Raw genomic sequence first — 14,806 nt, 5'->3', positions numbered from 1 at the left:
TAAAATTCTTTATTTTGCCATTATACTACTTGATATTTTCAGGTCTTAAACTTCTATGGAGTTCAAGTATAGGGTTAAGCTAGTGGTGAAATGACAACGCAGCATACATAAGCTGCATTTGAGTTTCAAAGTTGCTTCTGGCCACATTAAATTCAGAACAATAGAAATGTCATCAAGGGAAACCAGCCCTAGTTCTCCTTCAGAGGAAAAAATAGCATATAATTGTGGACGGATTTGATCTGAATGCTTGTGACCTTGATATAATTTCATTTAAAAAAAAAATCCTTTTCTCTATCCATATGAAAATACTGTTATAGTATTTGATTTTCATCATCTGTTGGAGTTGTTCTCTCCTATTAGCATTCTACATTTGCACCAATGCATTCCCTTATTTTTCTAGAACATCAAGAGCAATTCTTAACAAAGGGTGTTGCTGGAAAGTTCTAGCAAGCTATTCGTTCAGTTTAAAAGCACAAAGGTATAAATCTGAATTATCCAGAGATAAATGACCTTTGACCAAGCGAGAAGGAAATGTGATTTCCCTTCAAGTGAATAAACTATGCATTAATGAATAAATTATTTTCTGAGCAGAGTATAGGGACTATAACCTGTATGTCTCATGTGCTCTATTGGGATTCTCAAGATACCAGGCTGCATATTTATACATACATATGTCTTCTTAAGAACTTGTTTTCTCTGTTCTTGAAGAGGCTTGCCCTGACATACTGACAAAGTTGAATAAATTCCGAATGTCATTATATTGCTTGCTTAGGTGAAATGGAAAGCCCTAACACTGGCAGAGATGCAGGCCTTTCTCCAGAGAAGAATAGATGACAATGAGAGGATTAAGTCAGAAATAGAAGACATTTTCCAAGAACTCACTTGGTAATTTTGTTTCTTTTCCTATGTTCAGCTACATTTTAATAGTCCCCCAACACAGAACTGAAAGTTGCATACAGAATTACACAGCTGTGTTCTTCAACACTTTTTTATCTAGGATTCATCTAAGAAACCTACGACATTTCTGAAATTAGGTGTTATTGCAGCACCCGTGAGCAGGCCAAACCAGTCTTAATCTACCATCTAAAGTAACAACATCAGTAAGGGTGACAGCATGGTTTTCAATGCAAACTGACTGACCCAAAAGCTGCATCATGCAGTCAGTCCCCCAAAGCCTTCAAGGCCATGTATGATCTAGCTAGCTCAGTTAAATTTTGCTCATGTAGACCTAAAATACAGTGATCACTCCGAATTACAAGATGGTGCTCAGTCACGTGACATCTGATATCACTGAGCTGCTTGAACCTGCAATATTTCATTTTTTCATATATGTGACATAATTTTCACATTCATCGTCATTCAGGAACAAACCCCAGGATAAATTATACGAGAAAATGGGTGCTGGCTGGGAGTCTTTTCCATTTGCTTTTCAATTGTTGTTACGATTTCTGTTCAGTAAGGACACTTTCTGTCAGACCATCTGCTAGAGTATGTTAACTGAATCCCATGGTTGAAAACTTCATATATGGAAATAAGTTGCAAATTCTTTAGTCACTTTGGGTGCAAATAGAAGACAGGCTGTCAAAGAGTGACCTCTACATGAACGTACCACTTACCAGCAATAAATACAAACATTTTGAGAATCGTGGGAGGATTTATATAATCCTGTTGAAATCACTAAACATTGTTTTTGTTTTCTGCCGTTTTAGGCTACAGGAGGGAAAGACGAAACTTCAGTTGAATTTGACTGTCCAGTTTTTGCTAAAACAAGGACAAGTGGAATTAGAAAGTACTGAGATCCCAGACTACACTGATGCCATTCTAATTAAGAAGAATGTTATTGAAGAACTGAATTGCTCTATCATGGTAATTTACATTATCTGAAGGAAATTTAAGCTTTTTAAATAATTGTATTGTCCTTCAGGGGCTCTGCTTTTTCTCCAGTTTGACAACTAGTTTCAATTCATTACTACACACCAGTAGGCTCAATTGTAGTCTAGAAGCTATTAAGAATTCTGTAATGTGTCTTATCATGATGTAAAGATTGCAATACAGACTGATTTCTTGATGTTTGATCAATACAATTCAGATCAATGAAATGGCAACAGTTTTTAGACACCATCACTTACACACACGCTGTAAATAGAAAATGCTAATGTCCTGGGCACCAGTCTGAAAATTCCCTGAAGGCAAACTTGTAGTTAAGAAGCATTTGAACAGTAGCTTACACTAAGATTTTAAAAATTATTACACTTTTTTAATATAAGGTAAAATTGGTGATCCTACTTAAAACAGTTCTTCATACTCTCATTAAATGTTCTTGGGCATTCTAGCTGTACAAAAATTGCTTGTTACTGCTACTGCACAAAGCCTTCAGTAACAACTGGAGAATACCCGATACAGAGGAAGTTTGTATTCTGTAGACTTAAAAAGCCTTTGCATTCTTATAAAAGATAGAAAGATGGAGAGCGAGGTTAGCTGTAATTTTCATCTCCTTCTATGAACTAAGGCTGTGACACAGAGCGTAAAAGGGAACAAAATTCCACAAAAGGCAACCATATGGAGCAAAGTCTGGAAACAGAATGCAGTATAGCATGTTTTCCTTACTAACATTATAACTTTGGAAGCTTGCCCATCTTGTTGCAAATAATTATTCCATAATCTGTGTGTTAATGAAGATTAATCTCTTTTTTCAGGCTCAGGGAGAAAAAAAAATTGCTAGCATGGTGGAATGTAAAGAATTCTCTAAAGGGATACTTCAGCTGGAATGGGAACACAAGAAGATGAGAATGCAGATAGAAGATCTGAAACAGAAGGCTCGGGATATTGTAACATTACCTATTTCAAAAGATCGTCAGCTAGTGAGTTACTTTCTCTAATTTATATTTTGACGGCAGAAAATTTTGCTGCCTATACCTGCAAGATTGTTTATACCTCTTAAGTCTCTTACTACTATGGAGAAACCTGATACCTAATAAGTCAACAGTTCAGCTTTCAAACAGAAGTTCTACTCTTGAGATTGATCAGTGATGAAGTTGTTTGGGATGTTAAGGTGTAAACAAAGGCAAAATTGGCGTTAACTCTTAGCGTTTCAAAATTGGCACTCAGAGTAAGGAATCAGGATTTTGCAGCCACAAGGAACAGATCTTTTAAATAAAGCACTGTAACTTCCTTTTAAGTGAAAGAGCTGAGGTGCCCCCCTCTGATATCTCACAGAAATACCGTAACTTCTGCTTAGTATACAAAGATTGCGCATTCCTTGATGGTTTTGTGATGATGAGGTGAGGGGCGTAAGGGATGTTGGAGGATGGGTAGGCTAGAGATGTTGCCGTGGGGAGAGTTACAAAGCACAGAGAAAATTAAAAATGTTGGAGAACAGGTAAGGATATTGCAATTCAATCAAAAGATTAAAAGAAAATCCAAAATGTGTTTTGCTCAGGCTTCATTGTTTTGCTGCTCTCCAAACTGCTTGTTCACTTCTGAATCACGGCCAAGGGTCTTCTGTAACTAACACCCCCAAAACAGCTTTTCAAAGAGGTGATGTGACAACATACTGAGAAGTTCTTGTAGCAAAATTTATCACCAGATTGTTGCCGTTAGCTCAAACTTCATTTAAACTGGTGAGCAGAACTATTGCCCTTCAGAGAGTTAGACTTGCACATAGCAAAGGTGTATACCAGCTTAATCAGAATTTGAATGCTCTGAGGGGCTTGACTTCACTTTTTGAGTAGAAATGTGGGGTTAGTTGGAAAGACAAAGCAACAGAGACCCCAACAATAGGAACAGAAAGAAAGATGGCTTAGATAAATGCATGTGGGCAAGGACCTGAAAGCACATGGAATGAGTGAAAGCAGTTTGGTGCTGTAGGCAAGGAGCCTGCTGGGTCTTTCCTGTTTCTCCTCTTCTAACTAGAGCAGTCCACAAAGTTTTACCTGTCGCTTTGGTGAGACAGTACTCTGGAAGGGTGAATCTACATCTACAGAAACTCGTCTACTGCCCATTATGGGTCATACAGCCTGTTTTACCAGTTGTCATTTGATAAAGAGATATTTTAGTAGCAGTGTGCCCAAGAAAAAATCCTTAAGTTCCCTGAAACCTGAATTACTATACAGATATAAGAACTATAAAAGAATTAAGAATTACTAGGAAGCCACTTGACAGAAAATAATCACTTTCTTTTGCTTCGGCAGGGGGGTTGGACTAGATGACCCACAGAGGTCCCTTCCAACCCCTACCATTCTGTGATTCTGTGATTTTCTGGCCTAAAGACAGACTATAGCACTTTGGCCTCCAATTGTGTTACCTTAGACTACCTTATAAGCAAAAGTGTACCTTGGGTTTTTTGACAACCTCGCAACAAATTTGCGTGGTCTTTGTTTCCATTAACACAGAATAGATAACTTTTTAACAGCTGTGCAGTCTAGTATTCACAGAGCATCCAAGAATATCTTACAATGGCCATTTATGATCATTAGTAAGCCTTTCCAGTGTGCAGGATTCTAGTTTTTTGAGTTTCACATAGTATGATTGTCTTTACAGCAGTGTGGAATTGTTGAGAAGAAACAGTCTTAATAAGATGGTTTCTTTCTGTTTTTAATTCTTCAGTTCCTAACTGTGCTGAACTACGATAGCCGCGTCACCCACCGCATTTCAGTGATGGAGCAGACTCTTAGCATCATGGATAAGGTAAATCCTAAGTGAACCACTACATTTGAGAGATACATTCTTAGTTTAAGTGCAACTCCTCGCCTTCATTAGCAAGAGGTGTTTGTAAGGAATAACTGCAACTGATGTAGGCATACTAACTCTTCAGCTAACTCAAGGACTGTTGGAGCATAGCCGTAACACGTGGATGAATATATATATCCATGTATTTATTCATCTGGCTTTCAATGGTTTCTTCAACTTGTGCTGAGCTCTCTACAGAAGCAGTTCTCTAAAGTCTTTGGAAGCAGTCATCATACATTGACTGCTGCATAGATCAACCCTATGGAGAGAAAGCTACTTGTTCGGTTACTGGAATTAAATGCTTTCCTTCCTGAACATCTGAATGCAGATCTGCTTATCACTTCTTACACAGCATTGCCTATAAAAGTCACTCTTCCATTTCTAATTAAGCATTCTTCCAGTCTTCACTGCTAAAAGTTTCTCTCCAGGAGCACCAGCCTGTTCATAATATCACTCCCCCCCTATATTCAAAATAACACAGACACAACAATCTGATTTGCTGGCTCCATCATCTACTTCAACATTCAAATTACAATTACCCTTGTTTTTAAGTGATTTCACTGGATTTTATCCAGGCTGCTCTAGCTAGCATCAGCCTCCTCTTCCTCTTCAAGCTTTAATATTTACCTTGTCCCTTTACCGCCCATCTGACAGCTTCAGCACAACAACCCTTACTTCAGCAGCTCCTAGCAGCCAAGAGAGTGTTCTCAACTCACCGATTCCTTTGACTTCCTTTCCTCCCTTTGCCTTTCAAGTGTTATCTTTAATGTATCTATCTCCCTGACCCATACCTCCTTGTCTGCTACTTACATTAGAACCTCATAATAAAGCATACTGGAATACAGTGTGTGTGAAAGACACTGCACGAAGTAAAGCTGCAATGTGCTACTAGTCAAGTCAAAATACAGTACAGTTTATTGAGCTACAATGCAGTGCTTAAGATTATAGGTTTCCACCAAAAGTTTGTCTGAACAGCTTTTGTATTATCTCTTATATTTGATTCATTCATTTGGAAATGGACAGCTGCACAAGAAGAACGTGAAGAACTGTCGGAAAAGAATTAAAGAGCTGGAGAAGTGCATCAGCTTAAAAGAGCAAGCAAACTACGAGCTCTGCCTGGAGCTGAAAGAAATGCTTGTCTGCATTTCAGAGAGGAGGCATATCTTTGAGGGAGCTGGTGAGTCATAGTAATGCACTTTAAGTCACAAGCAAAAAACATTCAGAAAATATCTTTAAAGGCTAGATGGTCCTGTTCTCCACCAGCATCAGCTAAGGGGCAAGGAGTGCCTGCTTAGCGCTGTATGTGGGCAATTAGCAGTGCCCTTCCTACCACAGCAATTTAACATTGTTTACTTAAGAGCATACCTAGGGATTGTTGCTCTTGTAACCAAAGTTAATTGACTGAATTGCTGAAACTATTTAAGACAAAGTATTATAGTCATTAATACCTTCATTAGGCAACATGCTTTCATTCTTTGTCAGAACTGTTCAACCCACTTCTTCACACACATTCAAGGGAACTGAGAAAGTAACGTGAAGCTGAGAATGGTAGTCACTGTTGGGAAAACTGTAGAGACCTCTCCACTAGTAAAACAGTTACAGATTTTCAAAACAGTGGGTACTTGCTAGACACTCAAGGAAGCATGCCCAATGCCTTATTGAAATTTTTTGCTTTATTCAGTACTATAAAGACTCTTAAAGCCAACGGTGAGCCTTTTTAAAAATGTTTGCCTGTTTTGAACTTGGAATAACCCCAGGACAGGTCCAAATATAGACTATGCATCCCCTACAAGTACAGGCTAACCCTTGTATTTTGTGTTATCCAGACACACAGCGTGTTTCTGAAAAGATTGCAAAGCAGCGTTACCGAGAGATTTTGAAGCAGAAACACCTACGGGGTCTTGTCAAGGAACAGGAAGAGTTTGAAATTCTTCAGGCACAAGTTGAAAGACTGAGATTAAGAACATTCCCTCTTCTTTAAAAATCAGAGTCCAGGTAGATTTATAATACCATGGTCTTGTCTAAGAGGAAGCGCTTGGACATCTGCCTTTTCTCCCTGGACTTTTCTTTCCACAAATGATTTCTTCTGATTTCTTTAAAAGTAACTTCAGTTTGAAAGATGCATGTTTGTCTGTTTTGTACATTCTATACCTACCCTTATCACCCTTATATTTCAGCTTATGAGATGTATTTATTTCTGCTGTTTTGATTATATAAACTATGTAGGCTCATTGCAGAAAACAAAGGGTGCAAGAAATTGTAGACTGATAGAACAGGTGTATATGCGTATCCTTAGCCTGCAGTAGGCAAACTGTAGAACATTCTGAAGGTGAAGTGCTGCAAGGAATCCATGAACTTGCATCTGTTAAAATTAGTGTTTGTGGCTTTGACTTAATTTTGCTTTTTTAAATTATATTTACACCTGTGATGGCACAGGTGTAGGTTGCTGAGAGATGAACCTATGCTCTGGTATTACCAGGTGTGCTACCTGGCCCAGTCCCAAAAGCTGCAGCTGCTTATGATAGCATAATTACCCCCAGCCACTAGCAGCTGTGGCTGCTGCCACTGGTACAAGCACAGGAAAACCACATTTGGATGCACCTGGCCTCCTGAAACAGGTGCTGCTATCTCCCACCCCTTCGCACTGATATCCTATTCTCCTGCTAGATCTCTGCCAGGCAGTTGAGAAAAATGAAGAATCCTTGATAAAATTAACCACTCCTGAAGGAGGATCTACCTACTCAAGTGTTCTGACCAATTTTTATTTCCCTCTTCCATGGTGTATGTCGATTCTTCTCCTCCTTTTATAAATTCACATAAAATCTTAACTCATTCCCTTGTGAGAGCATTTGATACATTAGTTTAACAAAATTATACACTGGTAAGGACAACTACTTCTGTTATCATCTTGTACACCACCTGTTTTTGCTTTATCATCTCTAACTGGGGCCTGTAAGGATTCGAATTACATCCCCATTCTTCTGGCAAGGCTTTTTCCTCCCTGCTGAAACTTCCCTAGAAGCAGCAGAAATCCAAATTTGCCAAGGATCTCAGGGAAGAGAACCACCCCCTCCACCAGGTGCCATCATCTGTTTTTATTAACCTAAAGAGGCAGAAGAAAGAGTGGCTCAATACTCATGATGCAATTAGCAATAGAGGCTATTCTGCATTAATTCTCCATGGACAGCAACATTTAGTATTCTTAAGAGGAAGTTGTAGGTACAGATTTAGGTCTAATGAGCCCTATCAATGATAAAAGAATCTGTGGGATCTTCGATTTTCTTTCCGTTAAGATACGTAAGAGCCCTGGAACAGGCTGCCCAGGGAGGTTGTGGAGTCTCCTTCTCTGGAGATATTCAAGACCCGCCTGGACAAGGTCCTGTGCAGCCTGCTGTAGGTGACCCTGCTTCGGCAGGGGGGTTGGATTGGAGGACTCACAGAGGTCCCTTCCAACCCCTACCCTTCTGTGATTCTGTAAGAAATTACTTCCATATTAAGCAAATAGGAAATGGCACCTGTAAACAAAACAGTTAAGGTACAACCTGTAAGGAATGTGATCACATACAAAACAATATTCATAGCAGGGAGAGTTGTAGAGTAGTTAAGATTTATGTACTGTTACACTTGATCAGAATAAAAGCAGACAGAAGTCACCAAATTATATGCATAGGCCATGATGAGAAAGTAAACAATTTCAAATTGATAAAAACAATTTTAAAGAGACAACATTTATTGGAGGACAAATGAAACACTTAAGTTTTATTCAGCTTTATGATGCTGTAGTTGAAGCACTCCCATTAGACAAGGTCTTGTTTTTCTCATTTATTTGAAGAGAGAAAACACCTTGGCTCTCACATGAAATGGTAGAGTTGACAGATGTTGGTTGCAATTTTCTTGCTTTCCCTTCTATTATCTCAGGCTGTGGCAGAATGCTCAAGAGACAGCTTCCCTGAAGACAACTGTCTGGGCCAGTATCTGAAAAGGAGTGCATTATGGCACATTTTCTTCGGTGATAATTAAAGCTACTGAGAACATCTCATTGCAGCTTCGGAATATTAACAACATGAAAATTAGTTACCTTTACTTAACTCACAAAATGCTGTCATTAACCGAATGGCAGCAGCAAGACATTTGTAAAATGAACAAAGAACTGAACTCTTCCCCATCTGAACATCAACAAAGTAGCAATTAATTTGAAATCATTATTTCAAGTAACCATGCAGACTAATCAAAGAATGGATTGCCTTCTACTTGTTAAAGTATGACTCAATTTAATTTTATTTTTATTAAATAACAATTCACTGATCATGTTATCACACCAGGTTTTCCAAAACAGCACAAGATCAATCTTTCCCATTACTGCCTTTTACAGCACCTACTGTATCTAGGTACACAGCTTTACAAATACCTCCTGAGAAAACCTCCTAACCTCAAAGCAGGAAGTTCACTGTCTGATCAACACTCCTTATGTGATCAGAATTCATTCAGTCTTTTCTTATACATGTAACTGAAAGCTTTGCACATGTAGATTATGCATCTACAAAATCTTCTTCTGTTCTGCTGTAGTGCAATAACTGGTCTTCTAATCCAAACGTATCTATCAGCTGAGTAAGACTCACTTTCTTGCCATCTGCAGAAAAGGCTGACTGTAGTTCACATAGCATCAGCTGGGTACGACTTCTCCACTTCGCTATCAAAGCCTGCAGTTCAGACAGGTTGTTCTGCAATTGGGACAAAAAAAAAATCTGCAACTTGTCATTTGCTGAAATGTGGTGGGTTTTGATACCCTATTTTTATAAAACACCTTAAACTGAGACAGTACACAAACAGCACACAAAAAAGTGAGTCAGTATTGTTGCTGAAGTTAATAAATGAGGATTACACTATGAATTCTACTTCAAAGAATTACTTAAAACTGCTTTTTCAGAGGTTCACCTCACCTTAGATCGATACATCTTAACCAGTTTGAGCCTTCGAAGCAGTTCTTCCTTCTCTTGCACTTGTTTTACCAGCCTTACTTTTTCTTCCATGGACTGTTGCTGGCCAAGATCAACCTGTAGCACATCAGAATTCTCTGCTAATCCACAGAGACCACTCTCCTGTACGGGACTTTTGAAACATGTATGTCCAGTGCCATTTCTTTCCAGGTTTTCAGAACCATCTTGTAATCTGGAACAATCTGTACTTGTCTTTGGCTGGCACCCTTTGTCAGCATCAGCACAGTCTTTTTCTTCAGTGTCTATTTTGAGCCGCTTTGCCACTGTAAAATTAGCATTAAATGAACGTCTTGTTTTCCTTAATCGCTCCCTCAGAGCTGCACTCATTGGCTAAAAAAAGAAAAAAATAAACAAAACCAAAAAACAGAGGAATCAGAATAATCTAATTTTTGATCAAATGTCAAAGAACTGTTTACCCTGGTTATTATTTACATAGATTATGTCATATATGTAAAGATCATTGTAAAACCAGACTTCCTAATTCCCTCTATAGCTTTCACAAATTTGAACAAAGTTAACGCTTTCCTTTCACATATATTTGCACACACAGCTGCAAGATATGGAAAGATGTACCTCCACATTTTCTGGGAGCAAATCCTGTATTCCGTTGAGGCAAACCTACTCATCTAGTCTTTCCGCAGAAGATACATGGCATTTTTCAACTTGGCTGATTTTATTCCATCATGTTCAATTTCCCCCTCTAGTTTACTGGAGATAAGGGATAGGGGTTTTTTGCTGTTCCATCCCACCACATTTACACTTTGTGTTAGCACTAGTATAAAACATGTTTTGTTTTTTTAAACAATCTGCGTCTAACATTTTTACCTGTGAAAATGAACTAAAATACGGGAGAGAGGGATCAGCCAACGAACACTTGCAAACTAGCCCTATCCTGCATAGGTCTGGATGCTGAGCATGACAGCATCACCATAACGCCTGCTAGGATGGACACCAAAGTAGAGCTCAGCATTACAGAGAATTTATAAACTGAAAGCAGTGTACTTTCTTCAAGTGCAAGCAGAAGTTGCAGAAAGTCATTCTGCATGCACAGCAACCCAGAAAACTAGGATTTGAGAAAACTGAAGAGGAAATTAAAAAAACAACAAAAAACCCACCACAAACCCTAAACAGTATTTAAATTTATTAGTGTGGCATTTGAGTTATACTGCTCCATCCCTTTGTATTCACAGCAAACATCTGCATATTCAAGCAAAGTATACCAAGCACACTCCTCACCTGGACAACCTTGTAGCTGTAGGTGTAAGCTACCTATCTTTAGCTTTCCAGCAAACAGTAGCTCAGTGACTTCCAACTCCTTGATGATTTCACAAGTATTTTGGTTGCTATGAAGAGTCACATTATTGGGGAAAAAAAAAAAGGTTTCATACCTGTTTCCATGAACTAGTCCCCTGCGGAACTGCTGTCCCAGAAGCCTCTGGAGTATGGCACAAAGATGTTAATTTATCGAGCACTGGTTCTTCCATCTCGAGATGGATAGCAGTTTCTGTTAAAAGACAGAATGAATTATGAATGATGCCATTTTCAGCTGATTATAATGAGCCATGTCACTGCAGAAATGAGTAAAAAGCTCTAATAAAAAATACTAAGGCTTATTTTCTAATTTCTAAGTTCGAAAAAGATATGTGCATAAGTTACACAACTGTTTCATGTGCTAAGTAGCATCTTGCTTTGTGAATGGCTCTTCTTCAAGAAGATGAATGACACTACTAACTCATATAAAGTATCTTACTATGAATTTTTGATATTATTTTTCCCCTCACTCACAAAGCTCTACGGAATTTTTTCTTTAAAAGATTAAAAATACTATAAATAGTCTTACAGGTATTCTCCATTATCTTTTTTTCCATCCGATATCCTCTTTCAAGTGTTAAAAAGGAGCAAGACAACTTAAGAAGCAATTGAACCCAGTATGGTATGCCTACAAATCCAGGGTCAGATCCTGCAACATCAAAGTCATCAAAAAAGCTCACTCCAAACAAACTGTGTTTTCTTAATGTGAATGACCCTTTACTGCTTGTCTTATTCAAAGGAATAATCCTTACTAAGACAGGTTGTGAAGAACCACTCCTTTCATTTAACCGCATCCCAAGTAGTGATGGAAAGGTTGTTGGGAGCCACAAGATTTTTATTGTCCACGTGTATAAACAATCTTTTCTGTAAAACAAAATAATTGGGTACCCAGATCTATTAAAATAATCCACTGTCTCATTTGATCCTTCTAGGGATGCTGCTTAAAAAAGTAACTGCTCACACAAGTAGAATTTTAGATTAAAAGTAAGCATCCCCAGTTCGCTCAGAAAAGCGCCTTAATTAAAATGGTAAGTCATACCTCTCAGCAGGTACCAACTTCAAATCAATTTGACAATGTTTAACTTAGTTTAGCACTTTTGAACCACCTGCTAATGACCAAAATGCAGTTGGAAAATCATCAGCTACACTTCTGTTTACCGGCAAATTGCAATTAGGAATTTCAAAACAGAAGCCTCGTAAAAATAGAATCCTGCAAACAAGTCACTAGGCAGCATATGACTGGCACAAGGGGCTTCCTCTTCAGAGGTGAAACACATCAGAGCCTTGCTAACCCAGCAACCCTGGTCTTCCTGGCTCTATACCAAAGGACACAGGTCCCCATTTATCTTACACAACATTCCCCCCAGGTTGTTCAAAATTCAATATATGGTATTCTATTACAAAAATCCCAGACTTCACTAAAGAAAGTCTAGTTAATTGGGTATTTTATCAATCTAACCATAACAATCAATTAAACAGGAAGCCCACAGCACCCATTAAATATAATGCAAGTTAACACTATTATTTCTTAATGTAAGCAAGAGCCTAGAAAAAGCTACATCATAGCTACATATACAGTATGTCACAATTGTAATAAATCTTACTAAGCAGTAAAATAAATTCAAGCCTAAGAGCTAGCTTCAACAGACTTGTCCAACTGTTCCAAAATAAATTCTGTGACTCTCTGCCTTTACATCCTAATGCAGATTATTTGTCTTTAAATGATGACTACAGTGAATATTATTGATGAATGAATACTAATGAATACTAATTATTTGTCTTTAAATGACGACTACAATGAATACTAGGGGTTTACTAATGCTTTAACTCTGTCTGGCAGCACATTCACATAGATCTCCTGCACCCTTAAATCCTTCCCCAAGATCGCAGTATAAGAATCCTTTACGTTTTCAAGCAGTGATGCTATTTATCACACAGAAAAATAATTCTGTCCAGCAAGTGAAGAAAGCTTGGGCCAGGAGGGGAGAAGACAATTTTGCACTTCAGTACTTACTTGATTTCGCAGTCTGGGTGAGTCCCTGCTGCTACGTGCCGCAGTTCTGCTTTTCAGTACCTCGTGTCACAGCACTCGCTCCCTTTACGTTCTCCTCTCACCAGCCGAAGGCCCTATCAACCCTCGGAGACAGTTTTTCCCTAGCTACTTTTCCACCCTACAGAGGAGCAGAAAGAAGGCCGGGCGGCCCCCAGGATCCGAAGGGCTCTGCCTGAGGCGACGCGCCGGGGAGGGCCGAGCGGCGCCCCAAGGAGGGAGCACAGCAGCGACCCGCGGCCCAAGCCCGGGGCTGCTCACACGCCGCGGAGCCAGCGGAGGCCCCTCACGGAGCGCGAGGCCACCGGCCCTAAGGCGGCCTCGCCCGCCCCGAGGAGCCGGCTGGGCCCGGGGCGGGGGTCAAGGCAGGAGACAGCCCTGAGGGACGCTCTCCCTTACCCACACCTCGACCGCGGGGCACCGCACCCGCTCCCCACCCCAGGCACCCGGGAACGGAGAGAGCCCTCCCGACAGCGCCGGCGCCTCACCGGCCCCAGCGCTTCAATCTCCCGCTTCCGGGGGAAAGGGGCGGGGCGGCTGTGGCGCCGGCAGTGCGCCTGCGCGCGGTGAGAGGCCGTGTGGGGCTGTGGTGCGGGCGGGCGCGCGAAGCTTGTGACTGCAGTTGGGCGGGCGGTGAGTGCGCGTCTGGGAGCGGCTGCGGCAAAGTGCCGAGCAGAGCAGGGCTTCTGGAGCTCCCAGTGCGGGGCGTCCCTGGGTCTTGGTCAAGGCCAGGTGCCATCTCGCTGCAGGTGTCCCTGTGCCAGGGAGGGGAGCTCCAGCCTGAACGTGAGCGCTCCCACCATGAGTGGTGGGGCAGGTCCAGGCCCAGCCGCTCCTCTCAGCGAAGGGAACCACAGCTCTCCACCTCAAGCCGCCCATCACCTCTGCCTCAGGCACTGTCTCCTCACAGAAGGGGAAAAACTGTACCCGAGCAACACAACCAGGAGAAGTGTGATCTGCACAGCACTGTCCTGGTTGTGAGGGAAGGAGAAAGACGTGAAAATGAAGAAACTAGACTGGAAAAACAGGCAAGTACGTTGTGATTGTGACGGGGAGCAGCCCCAGCTGTAGTTGCAGTCGCACAGTGCAGAGCAGGATTAGAGTGCCCAGATGCTCAGAGGCGCTGCGGAAGCAAGCGTGGTTTTCCTGTCTTTCTCAGCAAAGTTCCCTTCCATGCTGCGGGCCTGGGTTCCCCACGTGGATTGACGTTTCTCAAAACGGATTTGTACAGAATGTTTTCCCAATAACACTGTCAGGACTGAGAAAATGAGCTGTGGAAGCCGTAGAGGTGACAGGGAAGGTGTCTCGGTGGTTCCTCCCACGCTGCCTGCAGCTGGACTGCTCCATGCTGTGCATCGAGGGAGGCCTCACGCAGCTGCGCTGAGTGTTGCGCACGGGATACGTGCACCCACACGCGCTCACTAGATCATGCCCTAAATTTGTGTAGCAGAAGCATTAATGTCCTGCCTGGTTCCTCCTCACAACTGCAGATGAGGATGTGCAATATTCACCATGTGTAACTCCCATCTGTATTGAGACAAGATACACTCTTGCACTGAGAGGTGAGTAAGCACTGGGTGTAGGTGTGATAATATGTTAGCAGTTGCTGTGCTTTTGACCGTAAGTATACACAGATTAGTTCACTTCACATAGAATTTCACAGGGATGATGGCAATTTTTTCTTGTCCTACAGTAAAAAGTATCTAAGCATTCAAAGCCC

General features: G+C 40.9%; 2 protein-coding genes across 7 annotated transcripts in view; one reads left to right on the top strand and one right to left on the bottom strand.

Moving 5' to 3' along the window:
* Nucleotides 1-11,128, top strand: part of CFAP43 (cilia and flagella associated protein 43) — a 52,356-nt gene extending 41,228 nt beyond the window's left edge. For 3 of the 5 annotated variants that reach the window (XM_075423691.1, XM_075423687.1, XM_075423692.1), the window contains 6 exons: nucleotides 773-885; nucleotides 1,710-1,866; nucleotides 2,697-2,861; nucleotides 4,606-4,686; nucleotides 5,752-5,905; nucleotides 6,555-8,269. In XM_075423691.1, coding sequence (XP_075279806.1) covers nucleotides 773-885; nucleotides 1,710-1,866; nucleotides 2,697-2,861; nucleotides 4,606-4,686; nucleotides 5,752-5,905; nucleotides 6,555-6,709 — 825 coding nt within the window. In that variant the 3' untranslated portion in view covers nucleotides 6,710-8,269. Of the gene's footprint in view, nucleotides 1-772; nucleotides 886-1,709; nucleotides 1,867-2,696; nucleotides 2,862-4,605; nucleotides 4,687-5,751; nucleotides 5,906-6,554; nucleotides 8,270-8,646; nucleotides 8,703-10,275 lie in introns of those variants that run through there. The other 2 variants (XM_075423690.1, XM_075423688.1) reach the window with 2 other exon arrangements.
* SFR1 (SWI5 dependent homologous recombination repair protein 1) lies at nucleotides 8,641-11,209 on the bottom strand. Of its 2 annotated transcripts, XM_075423693.1 has the most exons (4): nucleotides 11,114-11,209; nucleotides 9,669-10,055; nucleotides 9,348-9,449; nucleotides 8,641-8,703 (listed from the first exon to the last, which is right to left on the bottom strand). In XM_075423693.1, the coding sequence occupies exons 1-4, from the start codon at nucleotides 11,207-11,209 to the stop codon at nucleotides 8,662-8,664; spliced, it is 627 nt and encodes a 208-aa protein (XP_075279808.1). In that variant the 3' UTR covers nucleotides 8,641-8,661. The 2 variants fall into 2 exon arrangements, with proteins under 2 accessions (XP_075279808.1, XP_009940406.1); XM_009942104.1 differs by lacking the exon at nucleotides 8,641-8,703 and having other exon boundaries at nucleotides 9,258-9,449.
* Between the last annotated feature and the right edge of the window lie 3,597 nt (nucleotides 11,210-14,806).

Source organism: Opisthocomus hoazin, chromosome 6 (genome assembly GCF_030867145.1).
Source record: "Opisthocomus hoazin isolate bOpiHoa1 chromosome 6, bOpiHoa1.hap1, whole genome shotgun sequence".
NCBI lineage: Eukaryota > Metazoa > Chordata > Aves > Opisthocomiformes > Opisthocomidae > Opisthocomus > Opisthocomus hoazin.
This window is presented reverse-complemented; position numbering and strand designations above follow the sequence as displayed.

What these genes read in the sequence shown, in the direction of transcription:
- SFR1 (XM_009942104.1), bottom strand. Translation starts at nt 11,209, where the DNA reads ATGGAAGAACCAGTGCTCGATAAATTAACATCTTTGTGCCATACTCCA. An exon ending in GGACTAGTTCATGGAAACAG is followed by an intron (nt 10,056 to 11,113) that starts GTATGAAACCTT and finishes TTCTTTTTTTAG; the next exon opens with CCAATGAGTGCAGCTCTGAG. An exon ending in TTAAGATGTATCGATCTAAG is followed by an intron (nt 9,450 to 9,668) that starts GTGAGGTGAACC and finishes TCCCAATTGCAG; the next exon opens with AACAACCTGTCTGAACTGCA.